Source organism: Branchiostoma lanceolatum, chromosome 15 (genome assembly GCF_035083965.1).
Source record: "Branchiostoma lanceolatum isolate klBraLanc5 chromosome 15, klBraLanc5.hap2, whole genome shotgun sequence".
In the NCBI taxonomy this organism is placed as follows: domain Eukaryota; kingdom Metazoa; phylum Chordata; class Leptocardii; order Amphioxiformes; family Branchiostomatidae; genus Branchiostoma; species Branchiostoma lanceolatum.
In genome coordinates this window covers 2330800-2358774 of record NC_089736.1, presented here as the reverse complement: position 1 = coordinate 2358774, position 27975 = coordinate 2330800, and the positions used below count along the sequence as shown (strand labels likewise).

The 27975-nt window shown below is 42.7% G+C and overlaps 2 protein-coding genes across 5 annotated transcripts in view; one reads left to right on the top strand and one right to left on the bottom strand.

The window, feature by feature from the left end:
• Positions 1–6077: 6077 nt before the first annotated feature.
• Positions 6078–13512, bottom strand: LOC136420711 (uncharacterized). 4 transcript variants are annotated; one of them, XR_010753292.1, is made up of 9 exons: positions 13062–13512; positions 12533–12625; positions 11933–12028; positions 10427–10686; positions 9568–9767; positions 9041–9219; positions 8029–8219; positions 7145–7537; positions 6078–7007 (listed from the first exon to the last, which is right to left on the bottom strand). XR_010753292.1 is itself a non-coding variant. In XM_066407797.1 (8 exons), the coding sequence occupies exons 1-8, from the start codon at positions 13207–13209 to the stop codon at positions 7229–7231; spliced, it is 1476 nt and encodes a 491-aa protein (XP_066263894.1). In that variant the 5' UTR covers positions 13210–13512; the 3' UTR covers positions 6078–7228. The 4 variants fall into 4 exon arrangements, 3 of the variants coding, with proteins under 3 accessions (XP_066263894.1, XP_066263895.1, XP_066263896.1); XM_066407797.1 differs by having other exon boundaries at positions 6078–7537; XM_066407798.1 differs by having other exon boundaries at positions 6078–7537; positions 11933–12025; positions 13062–13511.
• A 7163-nt stretch (positions 13513–20675) lies between these two features.
• Positions 20676–27975, top strand: part of LOC136421210 (ATP-binding cassette sub-family C member 9-like) — a 66910-nt gene continuing 59610 nt past the window's right edge. The window contains exons 1-11 of the mRNA XM_066408395.1: positions 20676–20893; positions 21437–21564; positions 22081–22194; positions 22611–22811; positions 23331–23513; positions 23818–23874; positions 24369–24569; positions 25162–25314; positions 26232–26387; positions 27231–27365; positions 27713–27757. Coding sequence (XP_066264492.1) covers positions 20692–20893; positions 21437–21564; positions 22081–22194; positions 22611–22811; positions 23331–23513; positions 23818–23874; positions 24369–24569; positions 25162–25314; positions 26232–26387; positions 27231–27365; positions 27713–27757 — 1575 coding nt within the window. The 5' untranslated portion in view covers positions 20676–20691. The remainder of the gene's footprint in view (positions 20894–21436; positions 21565–22080; positions 22195–22610; positions 22812–23330; positions 23514–23817; positions 23875–24368; positions 24570–25161; positions 25315–26231; positions 26388–27230; positions 27366–27712; positions 27758–27975) is intronic.

The window sequence follows — 27975 nt, the reverse complement described above, 5'->3', positions numbered from 1 at the left end:
GTTTAGTAAGGGACCGGCTGTACAATCATACAGGATGTTTTTTGCAAATGCTTGTTATACATTCATCAAGATTCAACACAGTCTATCACACTCTATGGAACCGCTAGGTTTCCCTGGCATAAGTGCTGTTGTTTGCTGAGTTTACCTCAGGTGGTGCATACAGGCGACACGGTACAGCTCTTGCAGATGGCCTTCCGTATTCGGATCCCATGCACTGCTGATCGTCATTCGGGACAGCATTGTATGTGGTAGGCGCCATGCACTGCTGATCGTCATTCGGGACGGCATTGTATGTGGTAGGCGCCATGCACTGCGGATCGTTATTCGGGACAGCATTGTATGTAGGCGCCATGCACTGCGGATCGTTATTCGGGACAGCATTGTATGCAGACGCCATGCACTGCTGATCGTTATTCGGGACAGCATTGTGTCCAGGCGCCATGCAGTGCTGATCGTTATTCGGGACAGCATTGTGTCCAGACATGTGGTGCTGAACGTTGTTCGGGACAGCATTGTGTACAGACGCGATGCAGTGTTGGTCATCATTGGGGGCAGCTAGATGCCCAGGATCGACCCCTCCCTCAGGTGTGCTGCTGACCGCGGAGTTGGCCATTGGTGTGGAGATCTGGTGCAAAGGAATGGGTTGGTCCCTGTTGACTTCTTTACGACGACTACAGCCCACTCCGCGCTTCGTCAAAAATAGCCGAGCAAAGCAGATGATAAATATCAAAGTCAGCGCGCTTTCTAACACGACGATGAGGATGTGGCCAATGGGAAGTTTTTGGTCCTCCGGTGTCTTCCAGCCTGTAAAACTAGGAGAGGACTTCGAGATGCCGACATGTGTAGCGGTCGCTGATGCGACTGCCAGGCTGTGCTTGCTGTAGGATGTCTTTGTGGTGCTGTGGTAAAATCCATCGGTGAGGAAAGTGTCCTTCTCATATGTCTGTAGATTGTTGGTCTTCGCTTCATTGGCCTCCATCGTGACTGACGAGGCTGCAGTAGTGGTAGCTCTTGCGGTAGGCAGTAACGGTTTAAGTTCACCTCCGGTGGTCTGAGAAGTGTCCGTCTCAGAGCTTCGCAGTGTGCGTTGAGCTTCTCCGGGAATCAGCATGCCTACTTTTGTGGTGGTAGCTCTTGTCGTCATAGACTGTCGACGTTCACATTCCGCCAGCTGGACGGACGCGTTTGATGAGGGGAGTTGTTTCGCTTTGTCTGGACTCTTGCAGTAAAGATCCTCACGTTTTTGCCCCGAGAGAAAGAAACAGGCTGAACACAACGAACAGCGGGCGTCGACTCCCCTCTCCATGCACGGTTTGCCGGTCAGCGCGTAGTCTAGGAAGCAGTCACATAGAGCGGGGTTGCCATGCATAGATACCGAGGTCACTTGTGGCCACCCTATCTCGTACAGGAAACAGGATACAAGTTTGTTCTCGCCAAGATACACATACCTCAGCTTTGGAAGGTACCCAATGACGGTGTCCAGGTTCACATGCTGCAGTCGGTTGTTATGCAGGTAAAGAACGTCCAGAGCAGGAAGATTGCACAGGGATTCCCAGGCCACAGATTCGATGGAGTTGACACTCAGGTCCAGAGCATGCACCTGCGGCAACGGCGGTAGGGACGTCACCGTCTTGATGGCGTTGTAGGTGAGTTCGACCCGGTCAACGTTTGGGGGTATGTCGTACGGGATCGTGGTGAGACCCAGGAAACTACATTTGAAAGTTGTGGCGGGGGTTGGCGGGTACAACTTCTTGATCTTACACCCAGTCGGGAAACAATGAGAACATCCTGACCAAAGAGATCCCAAAGCAACGAGCAAGAGCAGTTTACCCGCTCTCATATTTCAGTCAGAAGTACGCAGCTGCAGGTTGTCAATGTCTTAACGCTCTCGCCTATAAAAGCCAGAACACACTGTACTTGTGCTCATTCGAGCTCTTACCATTGAGAAAGCCACACGCAAGGCGAAACTAGTCTGGAGATTATGGAATCGCCTTCTGACTATAAGGGCTTGAGAGTTATGATTTATACATGTCATTTGTGTACATGATTACATGGTGCTAGTACCTCACATAGAGACATAGACTATTAGCACACTTTTGTGCCCAGTGCGTAGTCCAGTGATTGGTGGCCCTGCTTCTGGAGCAAGGACTTCTGAAAGTGTCACTCATCCGACCTGCACGCTACTGGAAAAAAGTTGCAGTTCTTAGGAATGGAGCGTTGTCCATCGTTCATTGTGCTTGTCTTGAACAGCTAAAGGAGCTTCCCCGTACAATAAACATGTACACACCGTACGTTACAGCGGTTGAGTTGTCTGCAGCAACCAGTGGAGTAGTAGCTTAAATTTTCATTGAGCTGTACTGGTTCCAGATCCCTTTCAGTTCAATGTGTGTACTGGCGTCCGTACCGCTCGTAACACCTGTCCAATGCCAATTGGTTCTCATTCTAAGGAACCTTGATGATTCATTCCATATTGATGAAATAGATCACACCCGGACACATGTGCAGGGAACTGCACATAATTTGATATTTCTGCCTTGCCATTTCTCCAAGGCTGACCAATCTTATTCGGTGTGTAAAAGGTTTTAGATTGGGTTTCTGATCACACTACGTGGAGCATACATGCGGTATTCATTACAACCTTGAAAGACGGAGGTATTGTTTTTGTTGTGTCTGTTTCCGACTATTTGTGGCCAGCATAACTTAAGAACCTCTGGATGGATTGTGATGGTACTTGGTATGTGGGTAGGTAGTTGTTGGGAGGACGAAGTTCAAGTTCGATTTTTGGCCTCCTGGTGAGTAACCTTGGTACTGCAGCAGAATTGTTCGCGTACCGCTAGTAACGCCTCAACGTTCTCATTCTAAGGAACCTCTTAAATAGCCATAGAGTCATTTCCAGGGATCCCATACTCTCCCTTCGCAGTATGGGAGCTCTGGAAGTAACTAGGATGACACTCAGGCTACGTCTATGATTCATTCCTTGCATGATTCAGACCTCCCGTGTAATCGCTGTTGTGTGCTGAGCAGACCTCTGGTGTGACATACAGGTTGGGCGATGAAGCTCTTACATGGGAATATTCGTTCATGCAGCGGCGCTTGTTGCGGTTACCGCGATCTAAACCATACAATGATGCCAGCAAGCTGGATGGCAGAGCTGGTGCTTGAGATTGCCTGCTGCGTGAAGATTCCACGCTTCCATTCTCCTGGACGTCTAGATGTTCCGGATTCAAACCTTCTTCCGGAGTCCTCCGGTGTGTCGAGTTTAGGGTTGGTGCCGAGGCTGGGTCTTCATCCGTGGCAGTCGGATGGTCATCCTGCGGGCCTTCTTCGTCATTGGCGGTGTTAGGTTCAATGCGGTAGTGTTCGTTCTCCTGGACCACTAAATGTCCGTGATTCAAGTGGTGCACAGATATTGGCGACGTCATCTGACGTAAGGGAATAGAATGATGAGTCACATCCCTACGATGACGACAGCAGGACAGTTTGTACTTCATGGGAAGTCGAATGAGGCAGGCCACGAACGTGAAAGTCAGTGCGCTTTCAACTACAACAATGAGGATGTAGACAACTGAACTTTCGAAACTCCCTCTGTCCGCGGAATTAGATATGGTGGTCTGGGTAGCATTTGTTGGTATGGCTGTAGAGCTGAGATTGTTTTTGTACGCTTCAATGTTTGCTTTCCCCCAAGGTTGGGTATGGGTGTTTTCCAAACCAGTATTGAGAGAAGTGTCATTCTCAGGGTTATGCAGGCCTTTAGCCTTTTCGCCAGTAACCATGGCTGAAGCTGCGATTGTAGTGGTCATTTTTGTGGTGGGTTTACAATTCTTCATCTGGACTTGTGACAACGGGAGCTGACGGAGATGAATTGGTAGGCTGCAGGACAGACCGTCGTGCTTTTGGTTGTCAGTAAGATAACAGGCTGAACACGACAGACAGCAGGCCTCTCTGCCTCTCCCCTTACATGCGTGTAAACACGCCATCTTGTCAATCAGCCAGGAGAGGGCGCAGTCACAGTGGAAGGGGTTTCTCAAGATTAGGGCCGTGGTCACCTGTGGCCATCCCAGTTGAGTTGGAGATACCGACGTAAGTCTGTTGGCGCGTAGATCCACATATTCCAGCTGCGGCAGGTACTCAATCACTATGTCTAGCTGGACACTTTGCAGGCGGTTTAGTCTCAGAAAGAGATATGTTAAAGTTGGAAAACTACGCAGACACCCCCATGAAAAGGATTCCATGTCGTTCACACTAAGTTCCAGTGTGTGCAGTCGCGGTAGTTGCGGCAGACGCGTGATGTTTCGGATGTCGTTGTACATGGCCGTCAGTCGTTCAGTGTCGGGCGGCATGTTGTCAGGGAGCGCCCTCAGTCCCTTGTGATTACAATCAACTGATGTGAACTGCAATTTCTTTACTTTGCATTTCACAGCCTTTTCGCTGTTACTTGACGTTGTGTTTTCCAGACAAACGCATGCAGACCACACAGACCCCAACGCAAAGAGGAAAAACAACCCACTTACTTCCATAGTGCACTGAGAAACTGAGTTGCAGTACCCAGGAAAAAAAGCCTAACGAAGTTTCGGCCGTCCGCACCGAAGTGCAGTCTTTTCTCACATCACACAAAGTCAGAAACACACAGAGACACTCGATACACAAGAGACATACTGAAAATGTCCGTTCTTGCTCCCATTCAAGACATTATAGCCCAATCTCAGACCAATTCGAATGCGTCAATTCGACGTTCCTAGAACCAAGGACAGTATAGTTCTAGAAACAAGGACATATTATAAAGTCCTTGGTTCTGGGGCGACTGACAGCATCCTGCAATGAGAGTTTTCAATGAAGGTTATGATTATATTTTACAGATGAAAAGGACAGGCAACATTTGCCAGCAAATACATAATGTTTACCTTCACATGGTGTAGCCTAACAAACAACTGCTCTGTTTATTCTCTCTCAGATACATTTATATTATCAATTTATATTGTACATGTGTGCATAATGACCAGCTCTGTCCTGCCACTTGCTACCTAATGTAGTCGAAGACCACAGGGTGTCTGCCACTTTACCAGTTGCCTTGGCCTAAAATGAAATAGGACAGAGCCGAACACGTGTGCAGGAAAGTGCGTACATGTACATGTAATATCTCTGCGTACATGTATATGTATTTGCCCTGACTCTTCTCCAGACCAATCTCAATAGGTGTGTAAAAGTTTCCTGCTAGGGTTTCTGATTACACCATGTAGAGGTATACAATATGTAGTGACGTTTGTTTTGCTACCAGATGTCCAGTGTGGAAGATAGAGTCTTGGTCTGGAGGCACGGACCAATACGTTTGTATTCTGTACTGTTCCAAACCAATATAACTGTTGTTGAGTTATGAATAATATCTTTTGTGAGTTTTTGTGGTTCATGTTGCATATCACCTCCTAACCCATGTAATGAAGAGGGTTGGGATGCCATGCTTGCCTTGTACCTGTTACAGGGACTACCCCCACCCCCCGCACAAACTAAAACGTGTGTCAGACGAGTGTAGAGATTTAACTTAGATTCATGTCACTTTAGATCAGTGGATTGAACTCGGGATTTATAAACGGAAGACCACCCTAACATATTTCTTGCATCCAGATCACCATCTCTAGGTCTTTCCACAGACTACAATTGAGGTCTTTACCCTGACCTATTTATATAACGTTATACATATGACAGACTCTTTCTTACAATGCATAAATTATCGCAGCAAGTCAAACCAGACAATATAGTACGTATATCGAATTTGTTTCCATGAGATTGGTTTCATGATTGAAATACGGGACTTTTTACTATTTGTTTTTCTGTATATTTTTTGCAACACATGATGCACAAAACCTCTCTTTGTCACTGAGCCCACTATTATTTTGTTAGGATATAGCCAGCTTTTTCTGATTTCACCGGTGTCTTTTCCCTAAAGCTGAAATACTTTCCAGACAGTCTAAAATAGATTTTACAATAGAGAGCATTTCTAAAACTACATTACATTTGAAGTTAGTTGTTTGTGATTGTTGTTTACATCTACTAGTAGTCAAAATTAGGGAGGCATACAAAAATTTTATTGAAGTTCAATTTAATCAGTTTTCTTGAACACTTATCAAAATATCTCAAAATACACAAATGTTTGTTTATACACTTAACATGTAAGCAAATATACAATACAGTGCATTCATTCAATGTTGAGTATAAAAAAGAGATACAGTACTTTTTACATTGACACTGTTTCAATCTGTTTTCATGATTATACTGCATAATCTGGAGAATTTAACTTTCATTGAGAAGATATTTTGCACCAGCCCTGAGCAGGTTCAGATTGTATATCACAGCTGACTGCTCTGTGTAATTCTAAACTAGTCCTGGAGACTGAGATGTTTAGTGGCGTCATGTGGCGCAAGTGTAGAGCGCGCGGCTGTCAAACAAGGCAATCCCGGGTTGTGCCCAGAGACATGTGCCCCGACGTTGTGCCCCTGGGAAAGGCACTTAACACGACTTTCTTCACTTCACTCAGGTGTAAATGAGTACCTAGCTCATCTAGGGTTAGGGACGTCCCTCGGAGGGGCATGCCCCGGTGTGCGATGGTCCAAATCTTACAGTCTGGTCTGAGATGACATCTTGAAAAGGTGATAGTCACCTGTTATGTCAATCCTTCCACAAATGTGGTAAATCGAAATAAATAAAAAATTAAAAGGCTGTTGTACATCAGCTGAAGCCTATCCACGTGCAACATCTCTGCTGTCTGGTTGGTTATTTTAGTGTAGGGCGTCCAAAAGACACATGGCCCATAGCTAGCTAATACCCTGCCTGTGCATGTTTGGAACGAATCTCTGTTCAGGAGACTGCGACCTGTATAGAGTTGTGGATTCTTCTCTAAGGCACGTATCTACTGCACTGAGAACAATGTAGTTTTGTGTCCAGTGCAATTTTACCATTTATGTTACGGTGAGCTCCTCTGTGTAATTGTAACATATAGTCCTGAAAACTGATCCCTGTATGGCTCCCTGGATGCTTCCCTATACAAACATTGATCCAGTGCAGGTTTACGATGTATGCTGAATGAATGAATATCATGTATGTCGTGGCTGGCTCCCCTGTGTAATGCTAACATAGTCCTAAAAACTGATACCTGTATGGAGCCGTGGATGTTTCTCTAAAGCATGTCTCTATTGCAAGTTTACTATGTATGCTGAATGAATGAATATAATTTATGTTACGGTGAGCTTCTCTGTGTAATTGTAACATAGTCCTGAAAACTGATGCCTCTATGGAGCCGTGGATGTTTCTCTAACACCCGTATCCAGTGCAGCGATGCCTTCTCCTCCTCCTGCGAGATGTTCAGGTTGTTGTACATGAGTTGAAGCCCGTCGACGTGAGACATCTCTGTCGTCTGGTTGGTCTGCGCATACGCCAGCGACAAGACCAGCGACGCGCGGGCCGTGCCGTTGGCTCGGATCTGGTCTCCCTGGTTCAGGATGCTCTGCCTCATGGCTTCTGTCACCTTCCTCGTCACTCGGTCGTCCTGGAGACGAGAGGTTGTCATGGTAACTTGCATTGTCATAGCAACGGATTTCCATGGTAACACAAGGAAACGTGATTGGTGACTAGTACTAGCTGACTCCAGATGCTAAAAATTATGACTCTTTTGACACCTTGATAGTTTTGAATGCCTTTTTTGTAATATCTGATAAGACAGATACTCCATTCACAGCTTTTCTGAAAGTAATGAAAAACCCGGGGCTGAAAAATTCACATTTTTTTCACAAGGGGGAAAATGCCTTGGGGGTACCTATTTCGTTTTTTGGAGAAGTTTTTGCCAATTCGAAAGTAAGACACAAACCTACACTTAACATAAGCAAGCAAACAAACTTTAAAAACTTTTCAATTCACAGTGTAGATGTCAAATTTTTGCGACCAGCATTGAGCAAAGTGCATATAATGTATCACTCAAAAGCTTTTTTTCACTTTTTGTATTGAAATCTTACAGCATCAACTATACACCCCTGTCCTCACCTGAATGAACTGTTCCTTCTCTGCATCTATCTGCAACGTCAGAGCCGTCATGGACCGTTCCACTATCAGTGCGGGGAGGGTGACGGAGAGGAGTTGGAAGTAGCGCACGTCGGTGTGGTAGCCCATGTCACAGTCGGGAGGGGGGCGGCAGAAGGCAGGCTGGGTGCCATTGTCCCCTGTACAGCAATCACCTGCAGGCAGGGACAGGATGTTTCATAGAACAATTAAGTGGCGTCGTGTGGCGTAACGGCTAGAACATTCGGCCGTTAAACAAGGGAACCCGAGTTCGAACCCGGCTTACCCCCAGACATGTCTGGACATGCGCTCGAACGTTGTGCCCTTGGGAAAGGCACTTAACACAAATTTCCTCACTTCACTCAGGTGTAAATGAGCTTCGGATAGGGACGTCCCTCGGATAGGACATTAAATGGAGGTCCTGTGTTTGGGGAGAGGCACACCCCGTGCACGTTAAAGAACCCACCACACCTTTCGAAAAAGAGTAGGGGCATGCCCTGGTGTGCAATGGTCCAAACCTTACAGTCTGGTCTGGGTTAACATCTTGAAAAGGTGATAGTCACCTGTTATTTCAATCCTTCCACAAATGTGGTAAATCTAAATTTAAAAAAACAACAAAAAAAACAAAACAAAAAAAAACAATCTATATTGACACAACAAAAGTACAGCGACTTTGGTAAGGTCTAACACAACAAAACATATAAACAAACAAGTGAATATACGATTCAGATGTTGGACCTGATGTTCTTATAAGGGTTTCTTTGAGAACACCAAATCCTCTCAAATTCTGGCACATTTTGCATTGAAATGAGTTTTCTCGGGTGGGCAAGACAAAAGAACACAACATATTGTATTTCGCATCACCCTCAGTAACAGCCCTCCTGCAGGTCTGATCCCCCTCTGACCTTAGGGCGATCGGACTTGTGGTCAGGCTGGCACCTTGGTTGAGGCGGAATACAATGCGTTTTATCCTCTATCCTCAAGGTAGACAACCTACCCTGCAGTCTGTCCCGTAGTGCCCGGTGGAAGGCGACCTCAATCTCTGGCCTGCTGCTCATGAAGTTTACTGTGCTGTACAAGGTCGCTGTCTCCTTGATGGTGCTGTATGCCACCCGGTACAGCACGGGCTCATACTCAAGGTCAAACTTGTCATGGAGCAGGCCGACCTCATCTTTCCTGTGGGGTATAAAACATATATGTGAGACCTCATCTTTCCTGTGGAGTATAAAACATATATGTGAGACCTTTTTTTCCCTGTGGAGCCCCCACGACAGAAGGTTTGGTACCAAACATTTATGTCACTTGCGACAAAAAGAAATGCATGAGGCTTTTTGATTTCAAGGCACTTACTATGTGAGGAAAGATCTAGACAGGTTGCAGCATCTTAGAACAGAATGTGTGATACCCACTTAACTCATTCTACATTATGGAAAACTGGCATGGTTGTCCTACGTAATGGTCCTTTGCAAATGACCTCACACTTGTAATAAAACAAACAGAAGGTGATAGGTCAGAGGTCCTGACCTGAGGAAATGCTGGAACGAGCAGTTGATGATGACCTCCAGCAGGTCAGAGGTGAAGATGGCAAGGTCGTTGAGCTGCACCACGTGAGCGCCCCGCGGGAAAAGCTTGAACTCGAAGTCCGGTCCGATGGCGTAGCGGCCTGTTCCGTACACGACCTTTGTGTTCACCACACCAGTTGACCTCTGCTTCTTCAAGCCATACTGAGGAAGATGAAGAAAAAATATAAATATTTTGATTCTTACATACAAACATGTGTTACTAAGACCCTGAAAACTTTTAGGGATTCTATGATACTGTTCATCTTCTGTTTCTTCAAGCCAGACTAAGAAGGATGAAGTAAAAATATATATTTTACTCATTTTGATTTATACAAAGTGTACATACCAACATGGGTTAGTAAGACCTTGATAACCTTTATGTTATTCTTTGATCATGAGTTCTGTTGGACTTGTGGTTCAAGTGACAAAGGGATTTCTTAATCGAAAGTAAAAATACATCTTTCACTGTCACATTTTTATTCATACACGTGAATATGGATTACCAAAGCCCTGAAATCTTTATGTATCAAATGATACTGCTCAACATTTGCTTCTTCAAACCATACTGGAGAGCCTAGCCTGCCTTGACCCTGCTCACCCCTATCCCACCAGAAATGCCCTAAAAGGGTTTGTCGGGAGTTGAGATAGAGACTTACATGGTAGTAGTCCACATAGGCAAAGCTGGGAGGCAGGGGCCCACCAGCAGTAGGGCACACAGCCCCGCAAACAGGCTGCCTACCCAGTCCCTGGTCACCCCCTCACAGTAATGTTTCAAACATTTATTTATGAAACAGGAGTTACCTATTGATATTGAGACTTACGTGGTAGTAGTCCACATAGGCAAAGCTGGGAGGCAGCAGTCCCACCAGCAGTAGAGCACACAGCCCCACAAACAGGCTGATCAGCAGCGTCCGTACGCTCAGACCCACAGCGTCCACACGGCGCGACAGCCACGGAAGTCTCGCCACCGCGCCCTCGGGCTGGTCGGGTTGCCGTGACGATGCAACCTCCACATCGGGGTCTACAAAAGTGACTTGGTGCTCTGTTTGGGGTGCATTTGCTGGAAGGTCTGTCCTTCGAGCTGAGGATGGGTGAGAGAAAAGATTCTTGTGACAGGGACTAGACTAAGTCTTCAGATATACGTCCCTTTGACACATATCTTTCTTATAACGTAAGTAAGGAAAGGAAAGTTAGTTGGCAAGGTCTAAATCAAGGCTCTGGGTTCAAATCCCTAGCAGGCCTCAATGCTGTGCCGTTGGGAAAGGCACTTAACACCAATTTCCTCAGGTGAGAATGTGTATACCTAGCTTTGCTTAGGGATGTCCTCTCGTCTAAGACAGGAACCAGAGTCAGGGTTACTAAGCACTGGACTACACATGCTACAGTGACTTCTTCGGACCTTTGACCAGTTACTGATGTCACATATCCATGGAGTTACATGTCAGTTTTCTTGTTGTTGGATCTTAATGTCAAACATGTTTCTTTCTGGCCTGTGTATTAATCTTAATGGTAAAAAACTTTGACAGCTCAGTGCATAGTTGTTTTCCCAACTTTCACAAAGGGAGTTAAAAGTAATGAGGGGCATTGATGTTACATTTGTAATTGTCCAAGCTTACCTGTAATCACTATTATACCATCAGAAGAAGGCATGCAAGAGACAGAAGGCAGGTTATACAGGGGTTAGGGAAGGAAAGTTCATTCAGTTACAGGCAGTTTACAAGACAATAACCATGCTAGTATAGGGAAAAGGGATGCAACTTGGGTGCAAACTGTAAGTTATGAAAAGTAACTCCTTCTTTCTATAACTTGCTTAAGAGAGTAGTAGCCACTGAATATAAGATAAAGTCAATAAAAGTAAGAGTAAAATAGGCTGCAATTTGCAAAGTTCTTCAGTTGTACATGAAATCTGTACCTACTCAATGGCTCACAGCTGCCAAGTCTGCCAAGCATAGCTTAATCCAGGCACTAATTTGATTGTTGCCTTCATATCTATAATTATAGTAATATCTGTCCATGTGATACAGTGTCCATTGCCTTCACATTAAAAACCCTAATCCCTAAAATATCAAGGAGACTTTAATCAAGATCCTCATAGCTGACAAATTTCATGGAAAGTTGCATGTTAGAAATATCATTGTCTTTTTCTTGCTTCTGCAAATAGTAAGAAGATTGATGTTTCCATCTATGGTTGATTGGTTACTAATAGTTAGTTGTTTGTTTGGTTGGTTGGATGAATTGTGAATGTGCTAAATGAATTTGTTCCACATAATTTCGTGGATGATAAGTCTTGTTTGTTTGCTGTTGCCTGGTAACACACATGTATTTACCTGACACAGCAGTGGATATGGTTGGTCCAAAGCTGGTTTCCATGACAACCTGACTGGGACGACCTCCCATGAGCCTCCATGTCTCTAAAGGTTCTTCTGTGCAGAAGGGAGGGGGGTTGGGGAAAGGGGGGTAGGGGTAGGGATGGGGGTGTAAACCAGTCCACAACCATTAGTAAGAAAGCAAAAGGGTGCACCATGATAAAAGTCACAACACCAGCACTAGTAGACTTTTATATCTAGATAACGTGTATTGCTATAGCTACATGTACATGATTGTACATATGCAATCTTTATCAGAAGGATCTAGCTCTTTTGTGTTAGCAGATGACCTCCTGAACTTTTGATGCAGAGCAAGGAAACATCCCTCAGCACTTGGCTTTTTGAGAACAAAAGTTGGGAACTTAACAATACGTTCATGTAATATGATAAGCATTGTGTTTTCGAATTTGATAGTTCTTACCTTCTCCCTGCTGCCTAAATCTGTAACCAATAGGGAATTGGGTGCTAAATGGCTACCACAGGGTGCTAAAGGTTAACTTAAGGACTTTCAAAAGTGCTTGTGAGATCACTCATGGTCTTACAAACAAACAAGAGCAGTACCTCCTTGTGCCATGACTGCGTCATACGAGGGGAGAACATCGTTGTACGATGGAGGGTCGTCACCAGTAGGAGCCGCACCGTCTTCCATGGCACCTTGAGAAGACATGTATGAGAAATAAGATGTCTTAAGTCATTAAAAAGTAGCATTTATCTTGTCGTATCTGCTTTTTCTATGTGACTAAAACATTTCAATGTCTTTTTCTTCACTGGTTTTATGTTTGCGGCAGCGCTATAGTCACATACTGCTACAGTATTGGACAAAAATGTTTGCGGTGGTGTCAAGTTCGTGGTAAAATGGTTGCTGCTAAAACCTAACATAAAACTGCCGCAAACTTTTCTGCATTAACAGTATGCCCAGGGGTAGCATTCAGACAGAGTTATTATAGACCAATTATGGCAATCAAAAAGGGATAACAAAACAACACCACCACCACCACAACCAACAACAACACCAATACAAGCAACAATAACTCACAGTGCAACAATAACAACACCAAAATCAACAGGAAGCCTATGCCGGCCTGCTAACCTGAGACTGTGACCAGGCTGATGCTAGCTGCTGTAGCAGGGCGTGGCTCGTGTCCCAGGGGGGTTAGATGGATCTGGGGCAGGGGGGGTGCATAAGGGGGGGATAGGGGCTCTAACCTACGTGGGGAGAGGGGGTCTGGAGGGGGCATCTCTACATCAGCTAGTCCCTCAGGGGGTATGTTCCCCAGGGGGGTGGATCGACCGGAGCCGGGGAGGGAGGAGGGGCTGAGGAGGGGGATGGGGGTGAACGAGTGTTCTGGTTGGTCCTCTTCTGTGGGTCGGAGGTCAGGACAACTGGGAGCTTGGGGGAGGAAAGGAAGAAAAAGCTTGTAACAATGCAGCTAATAAGATCACTGTTTACTGGTCTTCTGGCCCCTAGGGGAATCTTAGAGATGAATTCAAAGTTTTGGAGTAACTATTGGTGGCTATCATTGAATAGATATACTAGAGAAGTTTGACATTGTTATTAGTGTCAAATTAAAAATCATAACAAGGACAATTACCACATTGCATATGTAGCATCACAGGGGTTGCAAATGTCTCAGTTTTAAAGAAGTTTGTTCATTTTGAAGAAAAAAGTGAGAGGCCAATTTTAGGAAAGACAGGACACATTTCTTACCTTGTCTGCTGTCCTCGATAGAAGGAATCACAAACGAAGTTTCCTCCTCACTACCATCCCCATCCTCCACCTGGATTGTTACCGGACCTTCCCTGGTTTCCATGGCGATCCCTTCATCCTCTGTAGATGTTCTGACAGGTCTGCTGTTAGGGTGTGGCTGCTGTGGTCCTGTCAGGTGTAGGAAGATATACAGGTAGTGAGAGGGGGAATATAGGAGAGTATTAGATACACTCAAGGATCACAGTGGTGAAAACATTTATACTACATGTATAGTGATGAGCGAGTATACTGCATACTTTGTATTCATCTAATCTTGAGCAAATTCAACTTCAAAAGTAGCTCGAATCACTCTCAAATAACAATGTTAATGTGTACATGTCCCAAGCTCAGAAGAACAGAACTCTTTAAGCTTGCCAATTTAGGAAAGTGTACATGTGTGCTTGCTTCACTACAATCCAACTAAGCAACATGGCACACAGCGTTCATAATACTATGACAAAATCATCCTCTTAGTTGATATGGAAGATGATAGCTCTACAGGACATACATTAGTAAAAAAGGAAAGAAAGTGATAAAGAGCTAATCTTCCAAGTTTTTCATCATCATTATCACCGCGTTTCAGTGCATCACACTGAGGTCGGCCATCATTGACATGGAAACCTGGTTAGTAAGCAGTCAAACCTCAGACTGAGGACGAAGCTTAACGCTTTTTCATTGTGTTACTGTTAGTTCTGCTCACCTGAGTCCTGATCATCACTTAGCTGCACACCTGATGTCTCAGTCTCTGGTGACAAGTCGTGGTCACTGTCTGAATCACTCAGCACCTCAATCACTGTCGCTGAGACTGTCGCCATGGCGATGTCCTCCTCAACATCTCTATCCATGGCAACGGTCACTGGAGAATTGAAAACACATCATCTCTTACTGTTAGTCTTACACTCACTTATCATCCATTGTTTACCATCAGTGTTATGCTATATTGTTCAACTGATTGACCAAAAGGACTAGGTCTAATTTCTGTTAAGTGACATTTTATGTGTTCTAATGTAACGTTACCCCATGAAATCACCCTAAGCTGTTGTTTCTAAGTATCATTGCAATCAACTAAAATTAGACCATAGTCTATTTAACTTTTACGAAACAGCGACACTTTCCAAAATGTGAAAGCTGATTGAGCGACAACAGCCGGGATTCAAACCCTCAACCTTCCGGTTTAGAAATACATGTAGGGTCGCTAGTCAATGAACTTATGCATGAGGCTGTCAGGAACATGTAACTACGTACAGGTTTGATGCACATATGAAAGAGAGAAGTTCTAGTTTCAACTGAAAACAGAACAGGAAATCACTGGTCGTACTACTGTATGGTGTTCATATCCTCATATCAGTAAAACTTATCTAGATCACATAATTTGTGAGTTTGATAGAAAAATGATCGTCATCATGTTAAAGTTGGAACACATCATGTTAATATGCTTCTTGATGACAACTTACCTTAAGACACGAACAGTCTTTACTTTGTCCACCAAATTCGACCCTATATCTAAATCTTAGCTAAAGTTAGATTTAGGAAATAGAGTTATCTGGTTTCAGAAACAACTAGTATACAAACCTCTATGGAGATCTAATCACAAAACAGAAGCAGACGGTCGAAATCGGCGTTTTGTTGAGCTATGTTGTTGTTGTTGTTGTCTGTCTGGCCGCCATGTTGAAAATGATCGACCGCATCACGCCGAACTTAACGCGGAATGATATAAAGATTAGCAGAAGTGACGTAATCTCAAACTTGTACCTATGCTAAGTTTTACAATGATAAGCACTTAAATGCTTTACTAACTATGTTAAATCAATATATATGACAAAATCGTGAGCGCAAGCTCTGCTAGAAGACTTTAAGAATGATTGTTAGAATGGAACTATTTTTCTCTCAAAACAAAAGGAAAAGTGGGTGTGGCTGTTACAGCACCGCTCGACAGCGCTGCCTAGCGACAATATTATGAACTGTTACCTTTCAAAATCAGAAAGGGAAGCACGAAATAGCACTTTGGATTTTCATATCATAAACAAGAATTACAAGATGTAAGAGTTATCATTTCGGTGTACTTTGCCTTTGACACAAATCTTATAGAAAGAGAAATTAACTTTAACCACACAGAGACTTTGACTTTATTTGGCCTTATTTATATCCACAACTTATTCATTCAGATATTCAATCAATAAGCCTATAACCTCCTTGCAATAATCTAGCCTCCTTCGCAGACTTCCTATAACGGCGGCGAATATATTGGGAGGGGAGGGGGGCAAGGTTCTCTAATGCCGGCAAGGGAGTTGTGTAGCCAAGGGAGTTGTGTAGCCAAGGGACGACGGCGCCGTTATATCCATATAACGGCGCTCGTCCCTCGGCTACACAACTCCCTTGGCTACACAACTCCCTTGTCGGCATTAGAGAACCTTGCCCCCCTCCCCTCCCAATATATTCGCCGCCGTTATAGGAAGTCTGCGAAGGAGGCTAGCAATAATCAATCAATCAATCAAGCAATATTCAAAGGCAGTGTGGTCCTATGTATCTAGGGCATTGATGTAACTTATGTACATCAAAAATCACATTATACTGTTTGAGACAGGGGTTTTGAACTTTTGAGAATAGGTCCACTCGGCAAATTTACACACCGTTGAAACAAGGAGGTTAAAACAAGGTTGAAACTTGACCGTGAGATCATTTTTGCGGATTTGACATCGGGTCAACGACCGGACGGTCATTTCTAGTGTAACCAAGAAGGATTAAATCCCGTTCTACAAGTATTCGTACGTTTGATTGTTTGTCAATCTATTCATTTCAAGGTCTTATGTCTGATGTCTAAAATTAGATGCGGGTCAATGTCAATTATCCTACATGTGGCTGCATTTTGACCTTACGGTCAATAGGGCATGAAACGTAATTATTGACCGTACCATTTTGAGAGTGGGGAATCTGTTATAATATTTGTTTCAACCAATTTCGATACGTATCGTTCATTCATTCATCAAAAAAACGAATAAAGAAACTGAAGCTTATATCCTTATCAAAATCATGTCTAAGCGTAGTACTTTTATTGTAAATTCTATTATGGAATATTTCTGTCACCCCTCTGATCTGAATGGTTCGGTCTACTCACGTCACGCTGTTGTGTTTACCCGGCCTGACACCTCACGAGGCTTGGAGCCGGCCAAGCGAAAAGAAAACCCGCTAGTCATAGTTTCACGTTACCACGAGGACCGTTACACACCGGTTCATGTTACAGCCGACGCGCTAAACACCACAGAAGTGTTACAAGGACTGTACTCAGGTATGTTGTAGAGTAGTTGAGTAGATCTAGAGTAGATACAGATGATAGTATGATAACGGTGAGGGGCTCTTCAGAAATTTGATGACAACTCTGGTTTATCCAGTGCCCTGTACATAGTTGTACGAATGTAGTTGTACACCACTGCTTGCTTTGAAGGACTGGCTTGTACACAGTGTGTGTTGTCTTCCTGTAGTACTGTTACATAACCTGTTGATCATGAGTAGAGTAGAGCAGAGCAGAGCAGAGCAGAGCAGGGCACAGCAGAGAATAGTAGAGTAGAGTAGAGTAGAGTAGAGTAGAGTAGAGTAGAGTACGGAGTAGAGTAGAGCAGAGCAGAGCAGAGCAGAGCAGAGTAGAATAGAATAGAGCAGAGTACTGTAGCCTACTGAGTAGAGTAGAGTAGAGTAGAGTAAGCGTACTGTTATTCAACTTCAGTAGTTCTGGGGGGACAGAGGTTGCTAGCCTCTATCAGGCTTCACAGGTCGCTGGAAAAATACTAGAAATTGGCCAAATAGACAGATAACATGACAGAGGAGTTTGCATTTACCGTACTCCCTGGCTAAACTACTGATAGAGGCTAAGAGGTTGAAAGAAAATGATTTATTGGCAAAGGACTAGCTAGAGGTGGAATGTTCCTTGAGAAGCTTACTAGTAGGCACTGGTCGACGTCTGCTGTAAGTTGTCTTTAATGTTGCTACTATTGAGGTATAAGATTATGTGTTCTCTCTATGTTGAATCATTACTAACACGTTTACTAGAAAATTGGTTGAATAGTACTTGATAACTTATATGTCTACATTTTGTACATGCCTTATCTTTCACTTAGCCTTTGGACCCAAAAGGCACAACTTCTCTGAGATAACAATAAAAGTCATTATGGCCAGCTGAAAAGGTCTCAGTACAGTTAATCACTGCACAATTACCTTAGAAATTAGAATTTGATAATGATGAGAGTGTCTAAAGTATAGGCTTAAACTTACTTACTTACTTTGTATTATAATATCATTAAGCACTTCAGTGGGTCAAGGGTCATGGATCACAAAGGTCAACAGGTACAAGCCGTTTTGAGCTGAAGTGCATAACCGGTAAAATTACCAGTCATGATGGAACGCACATTTTTGTCCTCAAGTCAAAGTTAAACAAGTTAAAGTTTAACTAGTTTAACTTTGACTCGAGGATAAAAATGTGTGTTCCATCATGACTGGCAATTTTACCGGTTATCCATTTCAAATCATACATGTAACTGCTTGTACCTGTTGACCTATGTGAAAATACCCCTAACCTGTACATCTACAAGACCCACATACTAGTACAGTTGTAATATAATGTGCAACCCTTATATATAGGGCGTCAAGAAGTGGTCAATTCCTTGGCCTTAAGGAATTGACCACTTCTTGTACATAGTGAAATCCACTGTGGTGAAGGGACTTTGTCACTTCGTCTTTGGCTGCGGAATTTGTCAAAATCCAGGGATTGATATCCATGGCTGCAAATATTAGTATCTTAATCACAAAGAGCAAGAAAATGATGGCAAAGTGTTCTTGTCTTGTGGTTTAAGGATTTTGATTGTGGGAGGGCAACGGTAAAGGTCACAGTGCATGCACCTGTTTTGCCCTTCCTTTCAAGTTTCACGTTGTGATGGATTCAGATAAACAAATAAACAAGCTTGCCATCTGCAGGTTCTGGATCACAACTTTTACACCATCTGGATTGTAATGAGTAGATTGTGGACTACCATTAAGTTTGGGGCAGCAATTAATTGATAAAAGGCCGGGCTGATTTGACCCTCTCTAGCTGACTGGACCTTCTCTGGCTAGCATACTACGATTTTCGCACCCGGCGTGGATCTGCTTGGAGATTACCAGGATTATCTGATAACTGGGCATAACACACCCACAATAGGGGGTCTGCAGGCTCTTTTTCATAAGGCGTTGGCAGCCTAATTGCATTTCCCGTAATTTGCAGGAAACTTTCCTACAAACTACGGGAAATGCCAAAGCCTTCTTGGTCACGTAATTCATAGCGAGGCATTCAAATTTTGCATAATCGCCTTCCTTGATTTTAGCGCAAATACGTAGGGGGTTCTTCTGAATTTAACTTAAAGCGTTGTCAGGACCTCACAATACAAAGAGGGTATTGAAGCGAGTAGACAACTGCTTCGGATCAAATTTCCTATAATCACTAAATCCACATAATTGCAGGGCATTAATTAAAGCCACAGACTCAGGTACTTCTGGCCTCTCCCACATTATCATTATTTTCCTGCATTTCTTCATTCTTCTCCACTCCTGGGAAAAAGACCTGTACCTCCAGAGGCAAGTTTATGACTAAAAACTGACAGACGAGTATAATTTTGTCTTTTCATAGTCGTGGAGCTTTAATGTAAATTTAAAAGTGGTGGATTCCATAGTCGTGGAAGTAAAAAATCTACTAGTAAGGTCTTTGGAAATCCCTCCTTTTAATAATATGTAGTCTTTTTACAATGTAATTGGTTAGTGCAATGGTTACATACAACATACAATGTACTGTTAGTTGAATCTGGAACTATTGTTCAACTGCTGGTACATGTGTACAGTCAACTGTGCTTAAATGATATTTAATGTACTGGTTACATGACAAGATTACTTGAAGTTGAATGGCCCCACCTGGCTTGTGTGCATTAGGTGGCAAGGTGGTTTTGCAGGCCCTTAAATGTTGTGCCCTTAGGCTAAAGGCACTAAGTAGCATAGTTTTCCACACTGGACTGAACAAAGTGCACCTAGCTGTGTTAGTGTTAGGGACGCTCCTGTTAGATGTTTGAGGAGAGCCACACCTTGAGCATGTTAAAGATCCCACCACGCCTACTCTTATTGAAAAGAGTAAGGGCTCATCATTCCCGGTGTGAGTGGATCAAATCTTTTCAATTACAATCTGGTCTTACTCATCTTGTACCAACTGTACAAAACAGGTGTGCTATGCCTCCAAGCGGTGTATCGGTTATGCGAAACAAACAAGAAAGTTAGACTTAGAGCAATGAGCGAGGGCTGCCTGGGTTTTGAACCCCCGACCCTAGGCCTGTTACTCAGAAGATTTGAAATGACTTAGACCATCAGTGCCACTGCTTCTTACTTACGTTACGTAAAGGAGATGAAAAGTGTTTACCACGAGGCAGCGTGTAAACAGTAGCCTGGTAAACACAAACTCTACTGACTAATCTTTCGTTTGCTGTTCCAGCAAGCTGTGTGTTTTTACCTGTTTGGGACAGGAAGGGTCTGAATGAAGACCATTCATTCATCATGGCAATGAAATATGCACAACCTGCAATTTACAGAAATAATTTTTGAATTTCAGAAAATGACTTTTTAAATACAAAATGTACATGTAGGCTGTGTATTTACTATGCATCACTTAATGTATTGCCGGTCAGATAGGAAACAACTATGTATATTGAGTCCTTCCCCATTTAAATTGTATATAGAACATGAAATATTTCACTAATATGTAATGTCTGTTATTTTGATGATTCATTTATGATTTTATCCTGAAGAAGATTTGGCAAAAAAGTCCAGTTTTGTTTATTTTATACCTCTTATATAGAGATTTTTGTGTTGAATACTTTAATTTACATTACTCATAGTCCAGTTCATTCTATGTCTTATGCATTTTGTATTGTCTGACCACTAGTACTGGAAAGGAATATAAAACAGGATGGGGCAGACTGGGTCCTTGTTCTGTGGGCCAGGCTACCAGAACAGCAACACGACCTCTGGACAGCTGCTGTCTGCCAGGAACAGCACACTAGGACAGCCCAAGGGTGGCACAGCTGGTCAGCCGTTCGCCAATGAATGCTTTGTGGATACTCTGAACCTCATACCGCATGTGGGCTTCCTCCCACTGGCTGTTATATGTGGTAAGTTTGCTAAGCTAAATCTTCTAGCCTAGGTATTTAGGCTTTTCTTAGACCCCATTCACACTAAAAAAATCTATCTGTATATAGATCATTGATCTTGATCAAAATACCTTGATCCAGATCAATTTTTGAAGTGTGAATGGTACCAAGCCGCTTAGATTTACTCTGATCTGGATCCTTTGCAATCCACCTCCGGGAGGTAGCTTAGGCGGTTTGTTTTGAATCTTTTTCACCTGAATTCAGAGTGGATCGATTCTGTCTTGATAAAACTTTTTGGTGGGGATGGGAACATGGCAGAGAAGCAATTAAAGGAGTTCTGATTTTCTTCAATGGTCCATACAGAATATTCAGCAGAGGGAAGGGATCAGAGGAGTGGACTTATATAAGGCTACAAGTCCTGTTGACTGTAGTATAGCCTTATCAAAATATATGGTGTAGCCAACGGTACAAAATTTTAATAATCTTACAACATTTGGTACCAACTTTGCCCACAGTAAGAATTGCATCCACTCGTGTCATGTTTACCCCTGACTTCTCTTGCAGCTGCCATCTATGCCAGATGCTGTCGCCGTGGCAACGGTTACCAGGACAAGAGAGTGTGGGTCTTGTTCCCGGGGCACTACGCGCGATGGGTGATGACCTTCGTGCTGCTCTTTGTCACCCTTTGTGAGGTGAGCCGCCCAAATTGGGTTTCTTGGTTATCTGATTTTTGCAGGAAATTTCTGGATTTCTTTGTTTTAATTACTCTCCAAGCAGAGGTTGGTGGAAAAGATTGTAATCTTCTTATCAGACCTGCTGATTGAAAACAAGGCATATGATTAAAAGGTCACAATTTTCTCCACCAACCTCTGCTTGGAGAGTAGTTTTACCCACTAGACTGGACAGGAGTCATTGATTATAAACTCTTGAAATGACACTTGTTATAAAAGTTGCTACTAGCTGTAGGTCATTGAAGGTGTACTGTTTCACAGTTTTATAGCCAAATAACATTTAATCATTATCATGATACTATTTTTATATTCCTGTTATTCCTTACCAAAATGCCTGTATTTATGATGAAAAGTATCTTTAAGTTTGTGAAAAGAAGTGTTTTTTTAAACAGAATCATTAGCCATATAACATCACATCTAAGACATGTAGATAAGCAGAATTAAGTGTGTGTCTCCACTTGTTTCTCTTCATTGTAGGTTGGAGAAGGCGTGATATCAGACAGTTTCAGCCCCGGCCACCACCCCCACCTGTACGTGCCATGGATCATGGCCTTCCCTGCTACCATACTGGCTGGGGTCTTCTACCATCAGGTAAATAGATATCAAGTCACAGGTCTGTAGTTCTCATAGACCTCAAATCCTATAGATTTAGATACATGTATGACAGAAAGTTTCTGAAATCTCTCTCAGATAAAAAGTTTCTAGAATCTCTCTCACAGATCTGAAAACAAGTTCTGAACAGAAATACTGTCCTGGTTTGTGGCAGCATACTTTGAAATCAGTTGCTGTGGTCTTTGCTGTTCCTGTTGGTTCTCATGCAATGTTTTTTTCCTGTTTCATGCAAGTTTCCCTTACATAAGGGCACAAGTTCTCAGGCTAAAAAAAACCCTGATCAGTGAGAGATTATGCAACGCAACTGTATCATTATAATTATAATGAAAGTTGTGTCTGATGCTGACAATATGTTTATTTTTATGTTTGTTTATTTGTTTTTTTGTTTGTTACAGATTGAGATGTCCAACTTTCCTCGCTTGCTTCCCCTCCTCGGCATCTACAACATCCTGTCTGTCGTCTTCAAGTTTGACAGACTGTTCCATTTGCTAAACAGGGGTGTTAGTTTAGGGAGCCTACGGTTTGACCTGGCCATAACTTCTGTGATAATTTACCTCATGATGATACTGCTGGAGGTTTACGTGCTGTATAGAAAGGTGAGAAACTGTTGGACTTTCTTAAGTTGATTTAGGAAGACTTAAGAAATTTCTTTCATTCCATTCTTTTTGATGTTCAGAACAACCATACACATTTTTTTGTAATTGGGAATATTTCATTTCGAAATCTTAAAGCATGAAAACTTTTGGTCATAAAGATATGAGGAGAAAGAAGGATGTTCAGAACAGCCATAAGCTTTTGTGCAATTGGGGATATCTCATTTCAAATTTTTAACATGAATTAAAACTTTTGGTCAATAAAGAATGCAGAGTTGGAAGCTAACTGCCCCCCCTGAAATTTTGAATGAAATAGCCTGCCCCTTTTAAGATCGGTAAATACTTGGAAAATAAGTAAGTTTACATTAATTTTGTAGTCGGAAATTATGCATTCGTCTTTTAAACACAATTATGATAGTACATGTCATACACAAAACAAGCCTATACCTTCTTTCTTGATTAAAATGACACTCAATGTAACTTATCTTCTCTCCCATTGGTCAAATTTTTCCCTCTCCTCAGCGTTACCTGAGCTCTCATCCAATCGACGACCCCGTACCAGAAGACTTGCTGCATGGAGACGTGCGTTACATATTTCCTTACGTGTCTCTTCCGTCGCGTATGACGCAGTCTTGGCACAACTGGATGATGATTCTTGGGTACAAGGTGCCGCTACAGTTTGAACACCTCGGAAAACTACCAAAGGTACTGCAGAGGGTTGTTTGTTTGTTTGTCTGTTTATTTCTTTGTATTGCTTTGGGTACAAATTAAGGTGCTGCTACAGATTCATCTCCTGGGAAAACTGTTTGTGATATGACTGATAAACTTCCTCATAGTGTAACACACGAACATTGTTCTTGAAGTTTGCATATTATTGATTATTTCGGAAATCTAGCCTTGATACTGAAGCACTCACTGGCTTTTTAGTTTGTTAGTTCATTTGTAAACTAGTTCTCTACTTTGATTATAACTTCTGGTCACTAATAGCTGCCATTTTGTCTTCATTCAGGACTTTCATGCCAAACCAGTGTACCACCACTTCAGGGAAGTCTATGAAAGAGAAAAGGTTAGACATGCAGAACTTTTTTTGCAAATTCTTGCATTCATGGTCATTTTGCCATTCTGTTATTTTCTGCCATTCTTTTTCTTTCTTGGTTTTAGCTTTTCCTCTCCCTTCTTTTTCTCTTTGATGTGTTCATTTTTCTTATTTTGGTACTTTTATGTTTCTTTTCTTTCTTTCCCTTTCTGTGGGTAATGGGAAAGTAGCAGGAGCTTGATTAAAGCTTGACTAAAGTAAGTAAAGTTGAACTAATATGCTGTTAGCTTCTTGAAGAGTATATTACTTGTTAGTGATTTTATCTTTGATCTTTTGTTCTTTAACTCAGCTCTCCCTTCCCACTTTCTTACTTTTTTAAAGTTTAAGTTAACTTTCTATTCTCTATATAAGCTTTCCCTTTTTGTTTTCTTTCATGGATGCTTTGTCTGTATTTCCTTCCTTTTCACTTTCTATGATTGTTTTCTTTTTGTTCTTTTTCTTTATTTTTTCTTGAATTTTCTCAGGAAAAAGCAGTGAAGAACAAGAGACCTGTGTCCCTGTGGAAGGTGATTTTCGTGGCCTTCAGTCGACAGTTCCTGAAGACCGGGGTCCTGAAGCTGATCTCTGACGTCTTCACCTTCATCAACCCGCTGCTACTCAGGGGCATCATCACGGCCGCCATCGGGGCAGGGCTGGCCGCTGATGGGGGCACACCTGTGCACCAGGTACTAGAGGACAGGTTCTTAGCGCACTCCTCTATATGACGCCGAAAGAAACGAATTATATAAAACAGCTTCCGTTAATTCCCCTAGCTTTCACCATTTGAATAGCTTACAAAAATCCATATCACTACTAAAATCAACCAACCCACTTACGATACAAAACGTGGGTCTCTTCATTTTCCACTGCCTTCAAAAAAGAAGTCAAACCCAACCATAGTCATCCTTAGTTAACTTATAATTAGAACTTTCACAGTAGACTAGTTAACTTTTTCGATTCCCATGTATTTCCATGTACTTGTTTGTCTGCAATTAGCCTTTGGACATGAACTTGCATGAAAGTTATTATTGATATAATCATTCAGTTCAAATATTCTATTAATCCTGACCATACAATGTACCTTTTTGTGCAAAGGGAAATACCTACCTGTGTATCTCCGTTTCAACTTTCTATAGCCCTTTTGGTCGCACAGTTATTTTAAAACATATTGTATATACCCCCATACAGGTTCCCTACTTGGTTGGATGCTTTGGTTTTTTTTAAGGCAATACTGAGATATTCCTTAAAGCTTTATTAAGTTTTTACAACCCAATACAGGGTCCTTACCTGGTTAGTCTCGGAGAGTTCCTGAGTAACGGGTACATCCTGCTGGTTCTGCTGCTTATCTGCACCCTGCTGAAGTACACCTTCGAGCAGATGTCCGTCTTCCTCAACTTCCAGCAGGGAGTCCAGCTCAGAACATGCATGCAGGTATTCCCTAAGGATTATTTAGTGATCAATTGTTGTGGATACATGTATATATGGTGCTACTGTTGATCTGCACTCTTCTGAGGTGCACCTTCGAACAAATGTCAGTCTTCCTCAACTTCCAGCAGGGAGTCCAGCTCAGAACATGCTTGCAGGTAGGGAAGAGCTGATATTTCTGTACCCCATCATCTGGGGGTTTGACGAGCTTGTACGTGGATGGGAAGGCTTGATGGCCGCTCACCAGGTGCCTCTGTCCTGTGGACTCACGTGGTATATAATAACTATCTAGTATAATAACTATGCATGTACACAATGTAGAGAATGTGACCTGGAAAAATTGCTGATTCTACAGATAGAGATTCTTATTCAAGTCCTTGTCCACAGATTGTAGTCAGGATGCTAGAAATTTGTTGAGTTGATATGAGTGAACTGTTAGGTTAGCCTGAACTACAGTCATACTTCATCTGACTAACAACAAAGGGGTTGCCGTAGATAATTTTGTAGTGTGCGTAGTCCAGTGGTTAGCGATCTTGCCTCTGGAACTAGAAGCCCCGGGTTCGATCCCGGCTGTGTCGCGCATGTACCTGACATGCACGCTACCGTTAAAGATCGCAGTCCTTAGGACGGGACGTTAAGCCGTGGTCCACTGTTCATTGTGCTTGTCGAAAAGAGCTAGGGGAACTTCCCCGGTACAATGAACCTGTAAATACTGTACATAGCGTCTGTCTCCTCTGTCACGACCAGTGGAAGATTAGCTCATCTATTCATTGAGTTCACCTGAGCTAAACTGGTTCGAGATTCCTTTCCTTTCTCCCTCTCTAAAGTGTAAGTCTTCTTTCTCAGCCATATATGTATCCATCCCTGTATTTGTAATTACATGTAACTGTTACAGACTGTAAACTCCATTTCCTCCCCTGCAGACCCTGGTGTACACTAAGTGCCTGCGCCTGTCGTCCTGGGTCCTGGGCAGTGGAAAGGTCACGGCGGGTCAGATCATGAATCACGTCAGCATGGACGGCATGATGCTCATGTTTTTCGCTGCCCTGTTTCACCATTCATGGTCCATGGTGCTGCAGGTAAGATATTTTGGCAACGGCTTCATTTAACTTGTCCTGAGTATGCAAATGAGTATGCTAATAAATGAACCACGTCAGCATGGACGGCGTGATGCTCATGTTCTTTGCCGCCCTGTTCCACCATTCATGGTCCATTGTCCTGCAGGTAAGATGGACTCATATTTGGGTAACAGCTTCATTTAACTTGTCCTGAGTATGCAAATGAGACTATGCTAATAAATGAACCAATTCAGCATGGACGGAATGATGCTCATGTTCTTTGCCGCCCTGTTCCACCATTCATGGTCCATGGTGCTGCAGGTACATGTAAGGTGGTAACAGCATCATTTAACTTGTCCTGAGTATGCAAATGAGTATACTAATAAATGAACCACTTCAGCATTCATGGTCCATGGTGCTGCAGGTAAGGTGCAATTATATTTAATAGAAATCCTTCCCATTCCAATGGCTCAGTGGAACCTTAAGCACAAACTTAATTGGCCAGAGATCGAGCCCATACCCATATCTGCTTGATCCAAGCTGTCGCAACTGTGCATGTAAGTTTTGGTTTTCTTCAAACATGTCCAAATTATTCCAACCTTCTGATTTTGTACCATCAGCTTAATGTGTAACTGGAATCAAATTTCAAATTCCAGCTTTATTACCCCCTTACGATGCTGTTACAGAGGAATAATGTTAATTTGCCATTGTTTGTTTTCCTGTAGACCATAGCAGGAGCCATATTTCTATTCTACCGTACCAGCTTTAATATCAATTCCAGTTTTAGCACCCTTACCATGCTGTTACCGAGGACTGTGCGATTCAATGCCAATTTTCCATAATGCTGTTTTTTCTTTTCTGAAGACCATAGCAGGAGCCATCTTTCTGTACTACCAGCTGGGCTGGAGTGCCCTGATCGGTGCCAGTATCATCCTGTGTATGCTGCCTGTCAACTACAAGATCGCCAGACAACTGGAAATAGTCACCAAGACAAAACTGGTTTGTCTGAACATTCTTATTCCTGATGTTTAAAATGGAGATATGCTTTGTTGGAGACTAATTCAAAAGCTATTTTCAATGCGTTGCCTTTGTTAGCCTATTTTTGTACACTTTAGGGTAGAAAAAGTGATAAAAGAAACCATCCTATGAAGTTTATCACTTTCAATCCAAGCTAAGCATGCAGAAGAATGAATCAACTGTAAACTAAGAAATATAGTTCCCAGGCTAATAAAAATTAAGATACTAATCTAGACATCTTCACTCTATATAGGATTTTATTAGAAATTGTCTCATTTGTATTTTTCATCACAATTTTTTGTCTCAAGATTTTTTTTCTGAATTTCCAGGCTGTGTCAGACCAAAGGATGAAGAGAATTAATGAGGCCATCCAGGTAAGTCATAGACTGGAACTAACTGAGCAGCACTTGTCAGGAAATCTTAAATATAAATATTTGTCCTTTTCTTTGCACCATGAAATTTGAACCAGCTCTTTTACATGACATTTTGTACAGCATGACAATGGAGTCAATTGTACAGTTGAACTCCTACATACTGTTTTGACTCTGGGTCTCGGATATCTAAGGCTTACACATAGGTTTCAGCACCATGG

Excerpts from the sequence above, each read along its gene's own strand:
- LOC136420711 (XM_066407797.1), bottom strand. The coding sequence starts at position 13,209 with ATGCCCCCTCCAGACCCCCTCTCCCCACGTAGGTTAGAGCCCCTATCC. Across the intron at positions 8,220-9,040 it reads ACTACGGGACAGACTGCAGG|GTGATTGCTGTACAGGGGAC; the intron begins GTAGGTTGTCTA and ends CCCTGCCTGCAG. Across the intron at positions 7,538-8,028 it reads AGAAGGAACAGTTCATTCAG|GACGACCGAGTGACGAGGAA; the intron begins GTGAGGACAGGG and ends TCTCGTCTCCAG.